Genomic DNA, 17,136 nt, shown 5'->3' with positions numbered 1-17,136 from the left:
GCAGCTGGCCTAAGTAAAAAGGGGAACAGATCAAAGAGGGCAATGTTACATCTGATAGTAACAGCTATTTTTAAATAAATGCTGATTATGCTACTGATTGTGAACATGGAATTATGAGAAAATAGAGTAAATAAAACACCATGCTCACCCAAGAGGAACTGCTTAAGGAATATTACCATTTCTATTATTTTCAAATCAAAATAGCAAATAAAACCTGTCAATTAATATAGCAACACACCAAAAAAAAAAAAAAACTACTTAATCAAAGGAAATCTCGATATAATCAAATCATTACACTAGGAAATATATATATTCTCAAAACAATAGGAAATTTTCATTATATAAAATTACATAGGAACACCGGATATAACATTTGCTTAATTATCCAATAAATGAAAATAGTCACTTTCTAGGGAGTACTCAAAACCTAAAGATCTGGTGTATTGATTAGCCATGCTGTGTTTTAATTATAACAATATAACCATAACTTCAGAAACAAGCAATACCACCCATTAATTTTTGTCAGTGGCTCCACAGAATACACAAGTCATGATAAGATCAAAATCTGCTATCTAATTCCACTGCACAGTTAATGACCCACACCAATTTTATAACAAAGTCCTATTTAAATATCACAAGTCCTAAAATATGCCATGACCTTTCTGCGGAGAAGTGAATAAACAACACACATCGGGGCAGAGCCCATGATTAAGCCACCATGACAGCATGGTGGATGTCGCCTGCTCATCAGCTACACATTATTTACTTCATGGGTAGCAAACTGGTCTTTGACTTCTTCCACATCATCAGCAATGTCCTCCTGCTCCTGGAAAGTGTCCTCGGCGGAAAGCAACCAGGTCAGCACTTCCTCCAGCGCTATCTGGTAGCTGTCCAGATCCATGTCAACCTCGGCAACAGTGCTGGGGGTTTCTGCTCCAGGGCTCTCATGCTCCTCCTCCAGCACTGAGCTCTAGAAAAACAAACCCAAGAAAACACCCACGAGCATCGTGAAAACAAGACAGTGCTCAACAAAGACACACTGTATCGAGAACCTTAAGGTTCCACCATGGCTTAGGCATTCATCCACTTCTCAGGAGCTGGGTGTGGCGCAATGCCACGAACTAGGCAGGAGGCACTTATTAAGTGTGCTAGGAAGGCAAAGAGTCCAAAAGTGGAATGCACTCATGGATTCTGTACTCATGCAAATTCTAATATAGTTGGAGAGAGATAAATAACCCACATGAATCACTTCTGAACAAAAATAAAATGGCTATTAGCAAAGTTATAAATTCCATGGATCCAACAAGGGATGCTATTTGAGTTCACTAAGGGCTAAAACAGGAAAGTTTTATAGCAAATCTGGAACACAGTGGGCCTTGAAGGATGTATATAATTTAAAGAAAAACAGACAGAGATTGGAACTCTGCTTTGACCCCCAGTTTTAATAAATTGCATTTTGCATTGCATTTTCGACACTGAAACACAGCCACACATCCAGGCTGGTATATCGATGGTATTTTTTGAGGCAACTGCCCTCAAGTTTACTTGCTGGCCTTTTTTTAAGGACCTGTGCAATAAAATTATCTCAAGCTCTTTCTAAGCAATGGAGTATTTTCTCATATACTTTAAAATCTTATAACCAAATCAACTATCTCTCTCACTCATGGGCTCCTGTTCGGAACAAAACTTCTTTAAAATTTGTGTGCAGCCTGTCTCCACTTTATTACCCCTCATCCACAATTCATATGTGTTTCAAACGTACAAAAATGTATAGAGAACAATATATGAAATGCTTATGTATGTAGCATCTATAGTTCGATAACATTCCCTTTCACTCCAGTTTGGTTTTGGTCCTCACTACTCACCTCAAAAGGTTTTTGGCCAATGTCGCCAATAACCTTTCCATTGACAAATTCACTTTTTAGCATCATCTTTGTAGTGACCGTGTAATTAACCAACAAACTAGAACATTTTTTATAATAATGGTGCCAGGACAACACACATAAACCAGAACTGTTCCAAGCAAACCCAGAGATCATCACCCTATGTTTCTTCCACATGGCTGAGCACTCCCCACTGTCTTCAGGCTCTCCTTTCCCTGCTTTCTCCTGGTTAAATAATATTTGTCAACCTCTAAGTAATGCCTCTCCTCAAAATTAAGTTCCAGGCCCCTTTTTCTTTTCTGTATACCTTGTCTCGGTGGTCTCCTCCATTCCCATTGGAATGGCACTAAATTCCTCCAGCTAAAAACTAGGGAGCCCACCCTGGTTTCTCTCTCTTTCACTTCCCACATTTAATGCATAAGCAATCTGTACCTTCAACATCTACCTCAAATCCATCCAGACCCTTCCAACTCCACAAAAAAATGATGTCTGTCCTCAGAGCTACAACTACCTGCTAACCACTGTCACCCACACTCCCACCTCCACAATCCACTTGTCACAGAGGAGCAGAAGGATCTTTGGAAAACAGAATCACATCACAAGACTTCCCTGCTGAAAATCTTTCATTGCTTTTCCAATGCTCTTAAGGAACAATTTAAAATTCTTAACACAGTTTACAAAAATACTGTGACAGCAAGAAACAGTGTGTGTGTGTGTGTGTGTGTGTGTTGTGTATATGGGGATTTCAGGGAAGACTTCTCTGAAAAAGTTCCATTAAAACAGAAAAGATAGGGGCGCCTGGGTGGCTCAGTCGTTAAGCGTCTGCCTTCGGCTCAGGTCATGATCCCAGGGTCCTGGGATCGAGTCCCACATCGGGCTCCCTCCTTGAGGTGAAGCCTGCTTCTCCCTCTCCCACTCCCGCTGCTGGTGTTCCTGCTCTCGCTATCTCTGTCTCTGTCAAATAAATAAATAAAATCTTTAAAAAAAAAAAAAAAGATATTTAAAAAAAAACAGAAAAGACAGGAAGCCTGCCACGCAAATAGTAGGTGGAGGAGCATTTCATAGACAGGAAGGCACATGAACAAAGTCTTGGGGAAAGAGAAGACAATGTCCACCATGGCTACGGTGCAGCGGCCTGAAATGAACTGCAGAGGTAGTCTGGGCCTTGTAAATTAAAAGAGAAGATGAGGCCTTTAATTAGCATGAAGGCTGCAACAGAAAGAAAACACACACCAAAAACATTTTGGTGGAAGAATCAAAGAGACCCAGTAAACCATATGCAGGAGTTAAAAAAATGAATCAGGGCGCATGCAGATGAAACACTGGATAATTAAGACACAGATGGTGCCAAAGACAGAGAAGGGAAAATGAGGTAAGTTCTGGACCTAAACTCCTGAAACTGTGGAGACAAAATAACCCTGAATATCATTTAGTACCAAACCTCTAGACTACAATGAGGATATCTGAGCACAAGGACAGTGAGTGACCAGCCAACAGTCACTTAGATGGGCCCTACGATCCATGAGGGGTGAAGTGGAAGGCATTATTTAGCTGCAAATGTTCAGAAGGTATTAACTGAAACATGAGAGGAGACTTTCAACTGAAAGTTTGATTTACAGAGAAATGCAAGAATTATTTGCTGACCACCTAATACTCTACAGCATATGTTTATAGGAAGAACAAGAGAGGAAGGCTGGCTATCAGTGTTCACTGGAAAGTAGAGAGTGGCAAACTCTGTCAAAGAGTAGATGATTAAAACTTGACCACATTTTATTTCTTCAGTTAACTTAATTCAGCCTCTATGGCACTAATGAAAGCATGAAAATGAAGAGGTTAATGTTAATACACTTGCTCTTAAGCAAACAGCAAATGGCTTCTCTAATCCTTATCATGGAATCCTGAGCACTAAACCAGAAATGATTATTTTATCTGTACATCATGAAAAGCAACTGAAATGTCCTTCCTTTTAAAGAATGGCTTTAACTGTACGAAGTAAAATATACCATCTTTGTAACAAAAGGAACCCGATCCAATAAAGAAAGGATTTTAAAACCGAAAGGCAACCTCAGAAGATTATCTGAGCCAATTAGCAGGGAATCGTTAATGAAGGATAGCTATGCTACTCGAAACAAATGCTTCTCAGCATTCTTTTCAGTCAGTTATAAAACATTAGGGCTTTTCCTAAATATCACTTGATTTTCAAAACTACTAAAGAGCCCTGGGTTCAGAATCTGGCCCATCTCTTGCCCTCTTTCCTTCAATAAGTTATTTTCTTTTTCTGTAAATCATGCTATTTTTTGAAATGGAGAATATAAAAGGATTGGTACCTACTACCCAAAGAAAATCTGAAAGAATAAGTAAGTTCTCGAGCCCTGGAGAATGAAAAACCAGTGTTATGCCAACTCAAGACCATTGTCATTATATGAGAATTAACTAACATTTTTTTAAAAAGGAACTTCTTGAATGAAGATAAATGGCAATGCCAAAACAAATTTAGAAGGAAAAGTTACAGTGATGGTAGCTGCTGCATATTGAATGTCTATCAATATCACTGTAGGTGCTTTTTTAAGTGGGTGGTTTTATCCAGATTTTTCAGATAAAACTGTGGTTGAAAAGGTAAGTAAGCAACTCAAAACAAATAGTAACAGGAATGAACTTTGAACTTCCAAGCCCATGCCTTCTGCCTCTCTAAAATGTATTTCTTATCATTTTGAAATCCATGTATATCCCTTGGTTGCTGAGTTGGCTAACATGTTGGACCAAATGACTTCTGAAAAGGTCTCCTCCAACTGTTAAGATTCTCTCATTTTATGAATTAAGAGAACTGGTTAGACTAAAGCAGAATAAGCAAATACAGATTGATTCAAGATAGGATAATTCAGGAAGAAAAAATATCTCCCCCAAAATATACATTTATATTCTGGTGAATAAAACCACTGGAAGTCCTTAAATGAAAAACTCACCTAATAGCCTATTGTCAATTACTCCTCCTAAATGAAAGGGGAAATAAAGCTTATATTTTGATAGCCCTTGTGAGAATATAATGATTAAAAACTTTTTTTTCAGTGGCAAAAAAAAAGAAACAAAGATTAGTACTTAGAACAAACTAGGCTGATATGGGAAAACCAGCTTCAGCACATGACAACAAAGATAAAATGAACAGACGATGGGAAAATGTAGGTTCTTAAGCCTATCGTGCAGCAGCATGCTCACAGCCCTGGGCTCTAACTCCAGCCCTTATTGTGTAAAATGATGTATGTTCCTTCTCAATAAAATCAGTTGAGCTATGGTTCTCCATTACATGCAGGTGACATATGATAGCGTGCTAACTGATAAACTGAATTTCTTATGCCTATGTAAGCTGAGAACCCAAGATGTTCTCAGTCAAGAAAAGAATCCTCTGAAAGTGTTTTAATCTAGTACCTAATAGAAAACAAATATGGCAAGTCAAACATTTTAATAAAAGTTGACCTGTACCTGTAAACTAATCTCTCCTTCTTCACATTCTTTCTTATATTTCCTTGGGAGTGTCTCTACTTCACGGATGGCATCTAGAGTGACTTGCTGAGGAAGCACTTCAAAGAGAGATGTTAAATACATAATTATGGATTTCTTGTCCGGAAGCTGAACAGCAACATCTAAAAGTGGAAGAAAATAAGAAGCAGCTTAAATTAGATGTCCAAAATATGTGAACTGCTCAATATTAGCTATAAAATAACTACCCTTAGTACCCATAAACAATACTAGTATATAATCTTTGTAATACCAGAGCTCAGTAAATTTCTAGTTCATATAATAAGAGATGAGACAAAAGATTATTTATTTTGTTCAGTAACCTATTTCTTAAAAATCTTCCCTAAAAGCTTCCCCAAAATGTTCAGATAAGCTACCATTTAAGATGACACATACTTTATTTATAATATGAAAATAAGTTCAGAATTCAACTCTGCAATATCTGTAACTAAAGTTTTCACATTATATGCAAGAAGACCACATAAAAATGCATTTTAATTAAATAAGCCAAATATTAAATTGTTTCTCTAATAATTATATTTTCCTAAACCTTTAAATCTTATGGGAGTATCAAGTAACTATTCTCCAATGACGTAATTAAATTTCCCCCAGAAGTATCCTACAAATTAAGTACAATAGTACTAATAACTAGTCTGCAATGAAATGGCTTGCACCATACTTCAAAAGAAAAAACAATCCAGAATTCTCATAACTCTTTCTAAAAAGAAGAAAAAAAAACACTATTTTTCAAGTATTCAAAACTGTATAGCAAAATCAAGGTTGAAATTAAACACTGAACAATACCTTCAGGATCTAACAGCTTTTCAATTCCCAAATAAGTTTGAGCTTTGCCGAAGGCATGTTCAAGTCTCTCAATTGGGGACATTTTGACAACTCTATCCCAGCTGAAGAGATCAGGTCTGAAATTACAATGCAAATAAAACTGAATGAAAATGAAATATATGGACAAAAGTAGTCACTGCTATAATTTAATACATTCCAGTTTTAGATTATTTTACTTGTGAGTTTAAATGAAGAAATTTTTATCTTTTATATCCCAAAGGCTTGTCAAATATCTATTTTAAAGTAATTTACAATATGAAAACAATAGGTAAAATATTCTAAGTTTTTTGTGTTGGTTAAATATGCCTATTAAAATCTGTGAAGTAACCACGAAAAGCTTAGAAATGGTATATAATATTTCCCAAATAGTAAAGGAAAAAAAGGGAAGAAGAACCTATTCATATAAGATAACAAAGAAAAAAAATACAGAAAAGTTAAAAGAAATGAGAAGCTTAGAACAAGAGGTAAAAATGAACCTAAATACATCAATTATCACAATCAATGTTAATGGGCTAAATTCTCCAACTGAAAGACCAAGATTAGCAGAATAGAAAATCCAGCTTTGATCTGTTCATGGGATACTACTGCAACAAAACCCTGAGAGAACTTTCCATCAATCATCTCCCTCCATACTACTATTGTCTAGTATTTCCTTTCTATCTCGATTTTCTTTTAATCCAGCAAGTTGGACATTATTGTTGCTCTGACTTACCCAAAAGTTGATAATTTTCTTTATACTCTATCTGTTCTTGCATCTTAGACCCACTTAATTTCTGGGCTTTGCCTGCCACACTCCCATACCCAGTTCCTCCTCTGACTTCGTCTCCTATTACTGCTCCTATTCATGCCACTGCACCCACTGACTTCCCAAATGCCAGGTCCCTCCTCCCCTCTTGCCCAATATATTTTCCTTCAGCATGTTTACCATTTCTAAATGCTATATGACCTACATTATCATTTTTTAAATTGTCTTTCTCCTTCTATTTGAAAGGACCAGGATTTTTGCTTGTTTTGTTCTCTGCTATACACCCTATACCCAGCATGTAGAAGGCAGTCCACACATACTTGCTAAATCAATTAAGTAATAGTTGGGGGAAAGCTTTGGCTAAAATTCAAGTTCTTTGATAACATCTCTAAACCACCTAGGAAGAAAGGCCAATCCTCTTTAAACTGATAAAGAAGAGGGGCGCCTGGGTGGCTCAGTCGTTAAGCGTCTGCCTTCGGCTCAGGTCATGATCTCAGGGTCCTGGGATCGAGCCCCGCATCAGGCTCCCTGCTCCGCAGGAAGCCTGCTTCTCCCTCTCCCACTCCCCCTGCTTGTGTTCCTGCTCTCACTATGTCTCTCTCTGTCAAATAAATAAATAAAATCTTTAAAAAAAAAAAAAAAACTGATAAAGAAGAAGTGAAAGACACTTGGGTGTGGGAGTTCTTTAGCCAGATAAAAAGTATATGAAAAGAGCTACAGCAGATATCAGTCTTGTGGTAAAATACTGAAACTACTCCCTTCATTATGTAGAACAAAACATTCTGCTCACTATCACTAATTCAAATCAATATTGTATTGAAGGACAAGGCACAAATGAAGGGGGAAGAGAAGAGGAGAGAAGAAACTACTATGATTCATGGATAGTCAAAAAAAATAAAAAAACCCTACAGAAACAGGCAATTACAGAAATATTTTTGTAAAATTTGTAAAAATTTAACAAGTTTCCAGATCTAAGATGTAGAAAAGTCAACTGCATTTTTTACATATAAGCAAAAAACATACAGAAAACAGAACTTGAAACAATAAATAATTTACAATAGCAATAAAACATACAATAAATTTTGCCTTTCACATTTAAATCCCTGATGCACCTGGAGTTACTTTTGGGTATGGTGAGGTAAAGATCCAATTTATTTATTCACATATGGATAACCAGTTGTCCCATACTATCCATTCATCTGCTCATCCACATCAGCTCAGGTGTATAGCAGGATGGAGCTATTTCTGAGTTCTTTATTCTGTTAGGCTGAATTATATGAAACTGCCATTCTTATATGTCAAAACAGCCAAATCTTTGCAATTTCACATTTTTCAGACCATTATTATATTCACGTATTTATTTATAGTACTATACATATAGTCTTAATAAATATAGCTTCATAACTAATTTTACTTCTGTTTGGGAGGTACTTCAACCTAGTTCTTCTTCAGGAGTGTATTGGCTCTCCTTGGGCCTTTAGTCTTTTATATAATTACACATTTTATGAAAAAAATCAATGGTCTTTATTTAATTGAGATTACACTGAATTTATAGAGGTTTCCTTTCAGTAGGAGAATGAAAACTTAACACAGTTCATCGTATATATTACTGGTTAGTGCTGAACGAGTGGGACTGAACTATGTGAATTATTTTACATTTTTTAAACTTATAAATATGTAGAAGAAACCAAGGACATTGCACGGTGGTGTTTGAGTCCTACGGAAATGAAGACTAATGTTTCTTAATGCTTAAGCACGTGCAGAGAGGAGAGTGGTGGTAGTGGGGAAGGGGCTTTAGGGAGGGATAGTCAGGGAGAGAGAGCGAGGAGATACAAATCTGTAAGGCCCACATCTAAGCAGGGTCAAATCTCACCTGTGTTGATGGAGCACAGCATTAAAGGCAAGTCCATCTGTCCAGCTGGTGGTGAAGTTGAGGACGTTGACCTGGCTGTATGGCCTAGTAGACTGGCGCACCCAGCTCAGTAGGATCTTCTCACTGTTTGTCTGTTGAAGGTCTGACATGACATCTTTCATGACGTCTTTTACCTGTTCAAAAAAACCACACTGCCTATAACTTAAAATAGTTGCTAGAATCAAGTCCTTGAATAAGGAATATTACACTAATTAACCATCACGGATCAGGTAATTGGTATTCATTTTTTCTCAAAATTTTCCCTTAAACACTGGAAAGATAAATGTGTTTTTAACAGTAATCATTTTACGGTACTAGGATTTAGAAGTAATTTTTTACCTCACCTTTAGGCATTATGGTATTTTCTACATCTTAGCAATATTTATATTAGGTTTGGTGACAGTGAACATTGCTTTCACAGCCACAAAGTAATATTTTAATACTATACACTTAGCAAACACCTTTTTATGAGAGGAAAACAATTCTTATTTTCTACAAAAATGAGAAAGGAAGAACTTTTGACTAACCACAAAATCAAAGAATGAAGTACATTTCATGATGGTAATAACAATTATAATATAGAACTATTATTTTATATTATTCTAAAGTAGTACATATATTATAAGGAAGTGTTCAAAGAATGATGTGGACATATGAAAAGGACACAAGAGCCAACTAAAGGGGGCTTGCTTGCAAAATAAATAGTGATAGTGAAAGATAACTGACCTATCAAATAAGTAAAAATCCATGAGTGAACAGTGATATATAAATGTATGGATGGATGAATAGGTAGACAGATAAGAGACAAGGGAAAGCTCTTCCTTACAATTAGAAAGACAACAAATAAATGTAGAAGGAACAATGAAACTGGAAAATCACTTTTTGCCAAGCATCACAATAATTATCAGGTAAGAACTATGAATGGATCTTAAAACTGATGGAAACGTAGTTTGATAAGTAGCTGAATATTTACAGTCTCAAAGTATAGCTCTACAAGCTACTCTTTAATAACAAAGGGCAGTCTCATTACAGGGGAGACACCTTAACCCAAACAATGAAAGTTTATACTGCCAGAAAAAAACCTAACAGAAAGCACGTGCTTCCCGATATGGTATACTAAGAACTCAACGTCACTTCTGTGCCCCTGTGGCAAAAAATGAATAACCTGAATCTAATCATGAGAAAATACTAGCCAAACCCACATGGAGGGACATTCTACAAAGTAACTGTCCAGTATTTTTCAAAAAGGTTAATATCGTGAAATACAAAGGGCTCAAAAAACTAGAGAGGACTAAAGAGATGTGACAAATAAATGTAATGCATGATTTTGTATTTTCTTTTTCTTTTATAAAGGCTATTACTGGGGCAATTGACAAAATCTCCATAAGATATATAGATTACTTAACTGTATTGTTTTTATGTTATCTTCCTGATTTTAATAATTATATATTATTTTAGTGTATAATTATCATATGTTTAACAATATTAGCACCAGCACTATATTATATATTGTACATGTATATTATGATATTAACATTATATTCTAGTTATACGAGAATTCCTTGCTTTTAGGAAAAAGGCTTGTTTTTACAAAATACACACTGAATTATTTAGGCAAAGAGAAAGAAAGAGAGAAAACAGAGAAATACAGATAATAACTGTCAGCATTTGGGTAATCTGAGTAAAAGGTATCCAGGAATTCTTTAAGCTATTTTTCCAACTTTTTTCATAAATCTGAAATTATGTCAACTTTTTAAATTTAATATTTTTTTTAAAAGATACCTTTTTTTTCTATGCCAGGAGAATACAGCTGTTTGTCAGACTCTTTCATTCCAAATTACTATGAGTTGAATTATGTCCCCCCAAAATTCTTGAAGTCCTAACTGCCACTACCGGCTAATGTGACTGTATTTGGAAATAGGATTTCTAATGAAGGTAAAATGAGATCATAGGCGTGGGCTCTAACCCATTATGACTAGAAGAAGAGGAGATCAGGACAAAGACACACACACAGAGGGAATACCATGAGGATATAGGAAGAAGGCAGCGATCCACAAGCCAAGGAGAGAGGCCTCAAAAGAAACCAATCTTGCTAACACATTGATCTCAGATTTCTAGCCTCCAGAACGCTGAGAAAATAAATTTCTCTTGTTGGAGCCACACGGGTTGTGGTACTTGGGATGGCAGCCCTAAGAAACTAACACACAAATGATACATTTTCAATTTCTATTAAGAAGTGATTGAAAATTTCCCCACCTGCCAGTGCAAAATGATGCTCCAAAGTAATCCCAAAGTCAGTTTGTGATTTCCATCTACAATGTCAGTTCCTCCTATATTCACTAAATCTACCTATTAAGAAAAAAACAAAAACAAACAAACAAAACTCTCTTATGACAATTTTGCCACAGAAGCCAAGACTTTTGTTTTAGCACCTTTGGACAGCAATATACGTGAATGATAAGAAATTTCAGAATCAGGTATACCTAAATCTCAAAAATGTATTATTTATACAATATATCAATAAAGTAATCAGAAAAAGCATGACTATTCCCTCACTCACAGAAAAGGTTCAATACTTATTATAAGAAAAATGTTTCCAAAAATCAGTTGATGACAATGCACAGAGCAGGTGGCTGATCTGACAATAAATAATCCTGATGGCACCAAAAAACCCCAAAAGTCACACCGCAAACTTACGTTGTCCTGATGTAAAACCTGCAGCACTCTGTTGACATTGTTTAAAGCATGGACCCTTGTGGAACCACGTTCCTTTGGCTAGAAAACAAAACGTGACATTGAATGAGACAGACTCTCCACAGTGCCAACGACACTGAGGTATACAGAGAAGCTCAGCATGCAGAACCCCTCTCTGCCAGGAGCTCGGGCTGGCTTCTCAGGCCACCATGGAGGCTAGTGGTGACAGAATGCAAATTACCCCACGAACATCTTGAGATAGTAGGTCCCTTATTTGCCTGAACACTAGCATTCAAAAAATACAAAGCCTGTCTGATCCTACCCCCATAGATTATGACTTAATGAGTCCGGGGTGTAGCAGGGGTTTGGAATTTCTAAAGGATTTCCCTGGTGATTCGAATGTGCAGGTCTGTTTGGTAACCAATGCTCCCGGGACAAAGTTTCTTTTATCTAAACAGGGCTGGACACAGGAAGACTGAGAAGTCATGTCACCTTCATACCGCACCAGTGTGCACAGAGCAGGGAGGATTCAGAGGCACTATCCCAGGTTCCAGGTAGCATTACAAGGGCCCACTGGGAAGGCAGGAATAGCCATCTGGGGCAAGGTGATCTGGGAGGCTTCTTTCTGCCTCACTGACCAGGGAGTCTTATCTGAGAGAGGGATCAGCCTCTCCAACAGGTACCTTACCCACCATCTGGAAGGCAAAAGGCAGAGTATAACACCTCACACTTTGGCAAGAAAGGAATTCATCTTCAGGAGTGCATTTCCCTCTACCTTTTATAGTAATTCGACCTCTAGTGTTAAAGTTTGTACCCATAAAATGCATCCTCTTCATTAGCAGAGTTATTTCTGTGTGAGTATAACACGTAAAGTAATAGAGTTGGGTTTGATGAAGAAACAAAGATAATACTGAAAAACTGAGTAAAATTAAATGCCATCGCTTTTAGCAACTCTTTAAGTTTATTAAATAACATTTAAATGTGTTTTCTACAACTGACATCTTCTAAAAAACAAAAAATGTGTTTTCTTTTTTTTTCTAAAGATTTTATTTATCTGACAGAGAGAGACAATGAGAGAGGGAACACAAGCAGGGGGAGTGGGAGAGGGAGAAGCAGGCTTCCCGCGGAGCAGGAAGCTTGATGCGATGTGGGGCTCGATCCCAGGACTTGGGACCATGACCTGAGCCGAAGGCAGATGCTTAACGACTGAGCCACCCAGGCGCCCCCAAAAAATGTGTTTTCTACTATTCAAAACATTATGCCCTCTTTCCATAGCCATTCTTCTTTTGTAATTCTGTCCTGGGCTCCCTGAGAGTAATCAATATAATATATAATCTTATCTCTGATAAAAATAGAGCCCTCAGGCGCCTGGGTGGCTCAGTTGGTTAAGCGACTGCCTTCGGCTCAGGTCATGATCCTGGAGTCCCGGGATCGAGTCCCACATCCGGCCCCCTGCTCGGCAGGGAGTCTGCTTCTCCCTCTGACCCTCCTCCCTCTCATGCTCTCTGTCTCTCATTCTCTCTCTCTCAAATAAATAAATAAAATCTTAAAAAAAAAAAAAAAATAGAGCCCTCAATAAAGCCTCAATAATGCTGTCTCAAAGATTCATTGAACCACCTTTTTTTTTAAATGTTCCTATTTGGGCCTTGACATTGTAAGTACCCCCACAGGGTCTTCAAGTCAATAATGATGAGAGACACTCTGTTAGTCTGGTTCTCAAAGATGACTCCTCTCACCAGTGATGTTCCTGTGAGGCCTTCCAGCAGATCCAGGAGCTTCCTTCCATCTTTGAGGTCTGTGAACATATCATTGATGGGTGGTTTTCCACTCTATAAAGGAAAAAGTAAATTATCAGTTTCTTTAGCAGCAGAAATTCCATACATATGTGGCAAATAAATGAGCGGTTTCATTTTTTTCCAATTAAAAGTGTGGATGGGCAGCAGACTATTCAGCTTTGCCTTGTATGGAAAGAAACATAATTACAGAGAACTCTGAAATCCATAACAAATGCTTTAAGCTGAACAATATGAACTGCATCGTTTCTTTTATAAGTTGCATTATTTCTTACAAAATAAAGCTATGGGTAATGTCCATATGTCTTGACTATGGTATATATCCCTGAGAAGGAATGATAAAGAGATGCACTGAAAAATACAGGAACAGGTCATTTTGTCCACAATTTCAGTTCTCTGGTGCTGCATCCATACTTCTAGCTATAATTTCTAAACAATTATGACACTTGGGCTCTGTGTGTAAGTAAGGTACCAATCCAGTATTTCAAATGCCAAAGCTTATAGAATTCCTACACTTGCATCCCTAATTGATAAGTAGCTCCAACTTCCACCAACCAACAAACTCTTGTGTCTGATGCCAGAAAATCCCACCCATCGACAGGCAGATCCTGTATGATCTGATGGCTATATGCAATAGGAAGATTACTACACAGAAAACCAGGAAGCCTCAGTTTTAATTCCAGTTTGACCATTAACAAACTGGTAAGCCTAAATCAACCTCTTAACCTTCCTCTGCATCACAGGCTAAAAATCCAATAAATAATATTATGTGAAAATGTCTAGACAACTATAAAGCACAATGTAATAAGTGTGACATCATTATGTTGTATCAAATTATTCCCCTTTAATCTTTTTCACTTTTTGCTTTTAAAAAACATTAACAGGGGCACCTGGGTGGCTCAGTCGGTTAAGTGTTTGACTCTTGGCTCAGGTCATGATCTCAGGGTCATGAGATCATGAGATGGAGCCTGCCATCAGGCTCTGCGCTCAGGGGAGTCTGCTTGAGAGAAAATTCTCTCACTCTCCCTCTGCCCGCCACCCCCCACAAGCTCACACGCATGTGCGTGAACTCTCGCTCTCTCAAATAAATAGATAAATCTTTAAAGAAAACATACATAAAGTCATATGAAGCACAATTTGACTCTGAGCTTGAAATGGAGGGGAAAGGGAGCCATTCTGAGGTTTCCTAAAACTCAGCATCTTCCATTTTTCCTCCTCTCCTGATATTTACATTTTTTTTAAAGATTTTATTTATTTATTTGAGAGAGAGAATGAGATAGAGAGAGCATGAGAGTGGGGAGGGTCAGAGGGAGAAGCAGACTCCCTGCCGAGCAGGGAGCCCGATATGGGACTCGATCCCGGGACTCCAGGATCATGACCTGAGCTGAAGGCAGTCGCTTAACCAACTGAGCCACCCAGGCGCCCCGATATTTACATTTTTAATTAAATATAAAGTATTGTCAACTAATGATGACTAGCATGGCTTTTGGATAGTTCACATACTCCAAATGAGGGGAAGTATGGTCAAGTCTTTGCCACAGAATCAGTAAAAAAAATAATAATAATAATAATATACTATGGCTTATTTGTGTCTGAAACAAAGCAGCTTTTCTTGTTCCAGCTGCCATTCTGGTGAGCAGTGCTGGTGTCAGGGATACGGGGATTATCTCCATCAATCACAATAACAAACTGATTTGCGTGATGTGTGAGATATGGCCCAAGGGTCCAGAGGGGATACTCCGGGAGGTAGAGCAAGGGGGAGCTCCTTGTGTTAAAGACTTCCTACCTATCACCTGTAAAAGCAAAGGGAAGAAGTGGCCCTCATCATCTGCTACCTCTTACCTTCCTCCTCTCTAAGCCCACCAAAGTACACTTCAGAGAACTAGCCACCAAATAACCGGATTCCTTTTCAGGGAGAGATGAGTGACTCTGCTCTGAGCATGAAGGGTCAGGAATATAGGTAAAGCTCATGGGAGAAACAGAGGGATATCGAGGGACGCCTGGGTGGCTCAGTGGGTTAAGCGTCTGCCTTCAGCTCAGGTCATGATCCCAGGGTCCTGGGATGGAGCCCTGCACTGGGCTCCCTGCTCAGTGGGAGAGTCTGCTTCTCCCTCTCCCTCTGCCCCTAACCCCCACACCCCTCGTGCTCTCGCTCTCTCTCACTCTCTCAAATAAAATCTTTTATAAACAATAAATTAAATAAATAAATAAATAAATAACAAAGAGGGATACCTAGGCATAGAAAGGATCTTAAAAATTACTGATAATATATGATAATTGTCTTTCTCTGAATGACTTATTTCGCTTAGCATAATACCCTCTAGTTCCAACCACGTTGCTGCAAATGGCAAGATTTCATTTTTTTTTTTTAAAGATTTTATTTATTTGAGAGAGAAAGAGAGAGCACATGAGAGGGGGGAGGGTCAGAGGGAGAGGCAGGCTCCCTGCCGAGCAGGGAGCCCGATGCGGGACTCGATCCCGGGACTCCAGGATCATGACCTGAGCCGAAGGCAGTTGCTTAACCAACTGAGCCACCCAGGCGCCCAAGATTTCATTTTTTGATGGCTGCATAATATTCCATTGTGGGGGAGGGTGTGTGTATACATATATGTACGTATATACACACACACATACATACCACATCTTCTTTATCCATTCATCTGTTGATGAACATCTGAGCTCTTTCCACAGTTTGGCTATTGTGGACATTGCTGCTATAAACATTGGGGTGCATGTGCCCCTTCGGATCACTACATTTGTATCTTTGGGGTAAATACCCAGTAGTGCAATTCTGGGTGGTAGGGAAGCTCTATTTTCAACTTTTTGAGGAACCTCCATACTGTTTTCCAGAGTGGCTCACTGATATGTGGAATTTGAGAAGGCAGAAGATCACAGGGGAAGAGAGGGAAAAATGAAACAAGACGAAACCAGAGATGGAGACAAACCATAAGAGACTCGTAATCTCAGGAAACAAACTGAGGGTTGCTGGAGGGGAGGGGAGTGGGAGGGATGGGGTAGCTGGGTGACAGACATTGGGGAAGGTATGTGCTATGGTCAGCGCTGTGAATTGTGAAAGACTGATGAATCATAGACCTGTACCCTTGAAACAAATAATACATTATATGTTAATGAAAAAATAAAGTATAAAAAATTATTTAATTTAAAAATTACTGATAACAAGTACAGCTAATAATGTCTTCTCAAATCCACTATCCATTTTCAAAAATAAATAAAATAACATAAAAACAATGGATCGTGGATCACCACATCAAAAACCAATGATGTACTGTATGGTGACTAACATAACATAATAAAATTTAAAAAAATAAATAAATAAAATAACATAAACCAGCACAATATAAAATAAGGTAAATATAAATATTAGCCCATACGACAATTATGAATGCCCATCAGTGATCTCAATAACAAAAAAGCCTTTCACTAGCCATATAACTCTGGGCAAGTTACTTGGCCCTTCCATATCTATTTGCTCATCTATTAAAAATGAAGATGACAGATGTTCAATAAATGATTGATACTATCATTCATAGTAGGAGCATAACTTCAATGTTTCCACTGTCATAAAAGTGCCATAAAATTTCAACAATATCTGGAAGAACGAATAAAACAAAGAAGCACCTCTTCATCCCAGGCAAGAATGTAAAAGCAGATTCTGAACCTGAGTACATGTTAGTGTCGGTTCATAGACAAATATCTTCTCAGTCCCAAATTCACTAAGAGGATGACCGGCAG

General features: G+C 37.9%; 1 protein-coding gene across 1 annotated transcript in view; it reads right to left on the bottom strand.

Moving 5' to 3' along the window:
• UTRN (utrophin) overlaps positions 1-17,136 on the bottom strand; it is a 467,571-nt gene that overhangs the window by 341,841 nt on the left and 108,594 nt on the right. The window contains exons 4-10 of the mRNA XM_081829379.1: positions 13,327-13,419; positions 11,594-11,671; positions 11,153-11,245; positions 8,858-9,030; positions 6,201-6,316; positions 5,361-5,521; positions 767-970 (exon numbers count right to left, since the gene is read on the bottom strand). Coding sequence (XP_081685505.1) covers positions 767-970; positions 5,361-5,521; positions 6,201-6,316; positions 8,858-9,030; positions 11,153-11,245; positions 11,594-11,671; positions 13,327-13,419 — 918 coding nt within the window. The remainder of the gene's footprint in view (positions 1-766; positions 971-5,360; positions 5,522-6,200; positions 6,317-8,857; positions 9,031-11,152; positions 11,246-11,593; positions 11,672-13,326; positions 13,420-17,136) is intronic.

The sequence above is a fragment of the Leptonychotes weddellii genome, chromosome 8, assembly GCF_054177405.1.
Source record: "Leptonychotes weddellii isolate Sample4059 chromosome 8, ASM5417740v2, whole genome shotgun sequence".
NCBI lineage: Eukaryota > Metazoa > Chordata > Mammalia > Carnivora > Phocidae > Leptonychotes > Leptonychotes weddellii.
The sequence above is the reverse complement of the archived record's forward strand: the minus strand, read 5'-3'. Positions and strand labels throughout refer to the sequence as shown.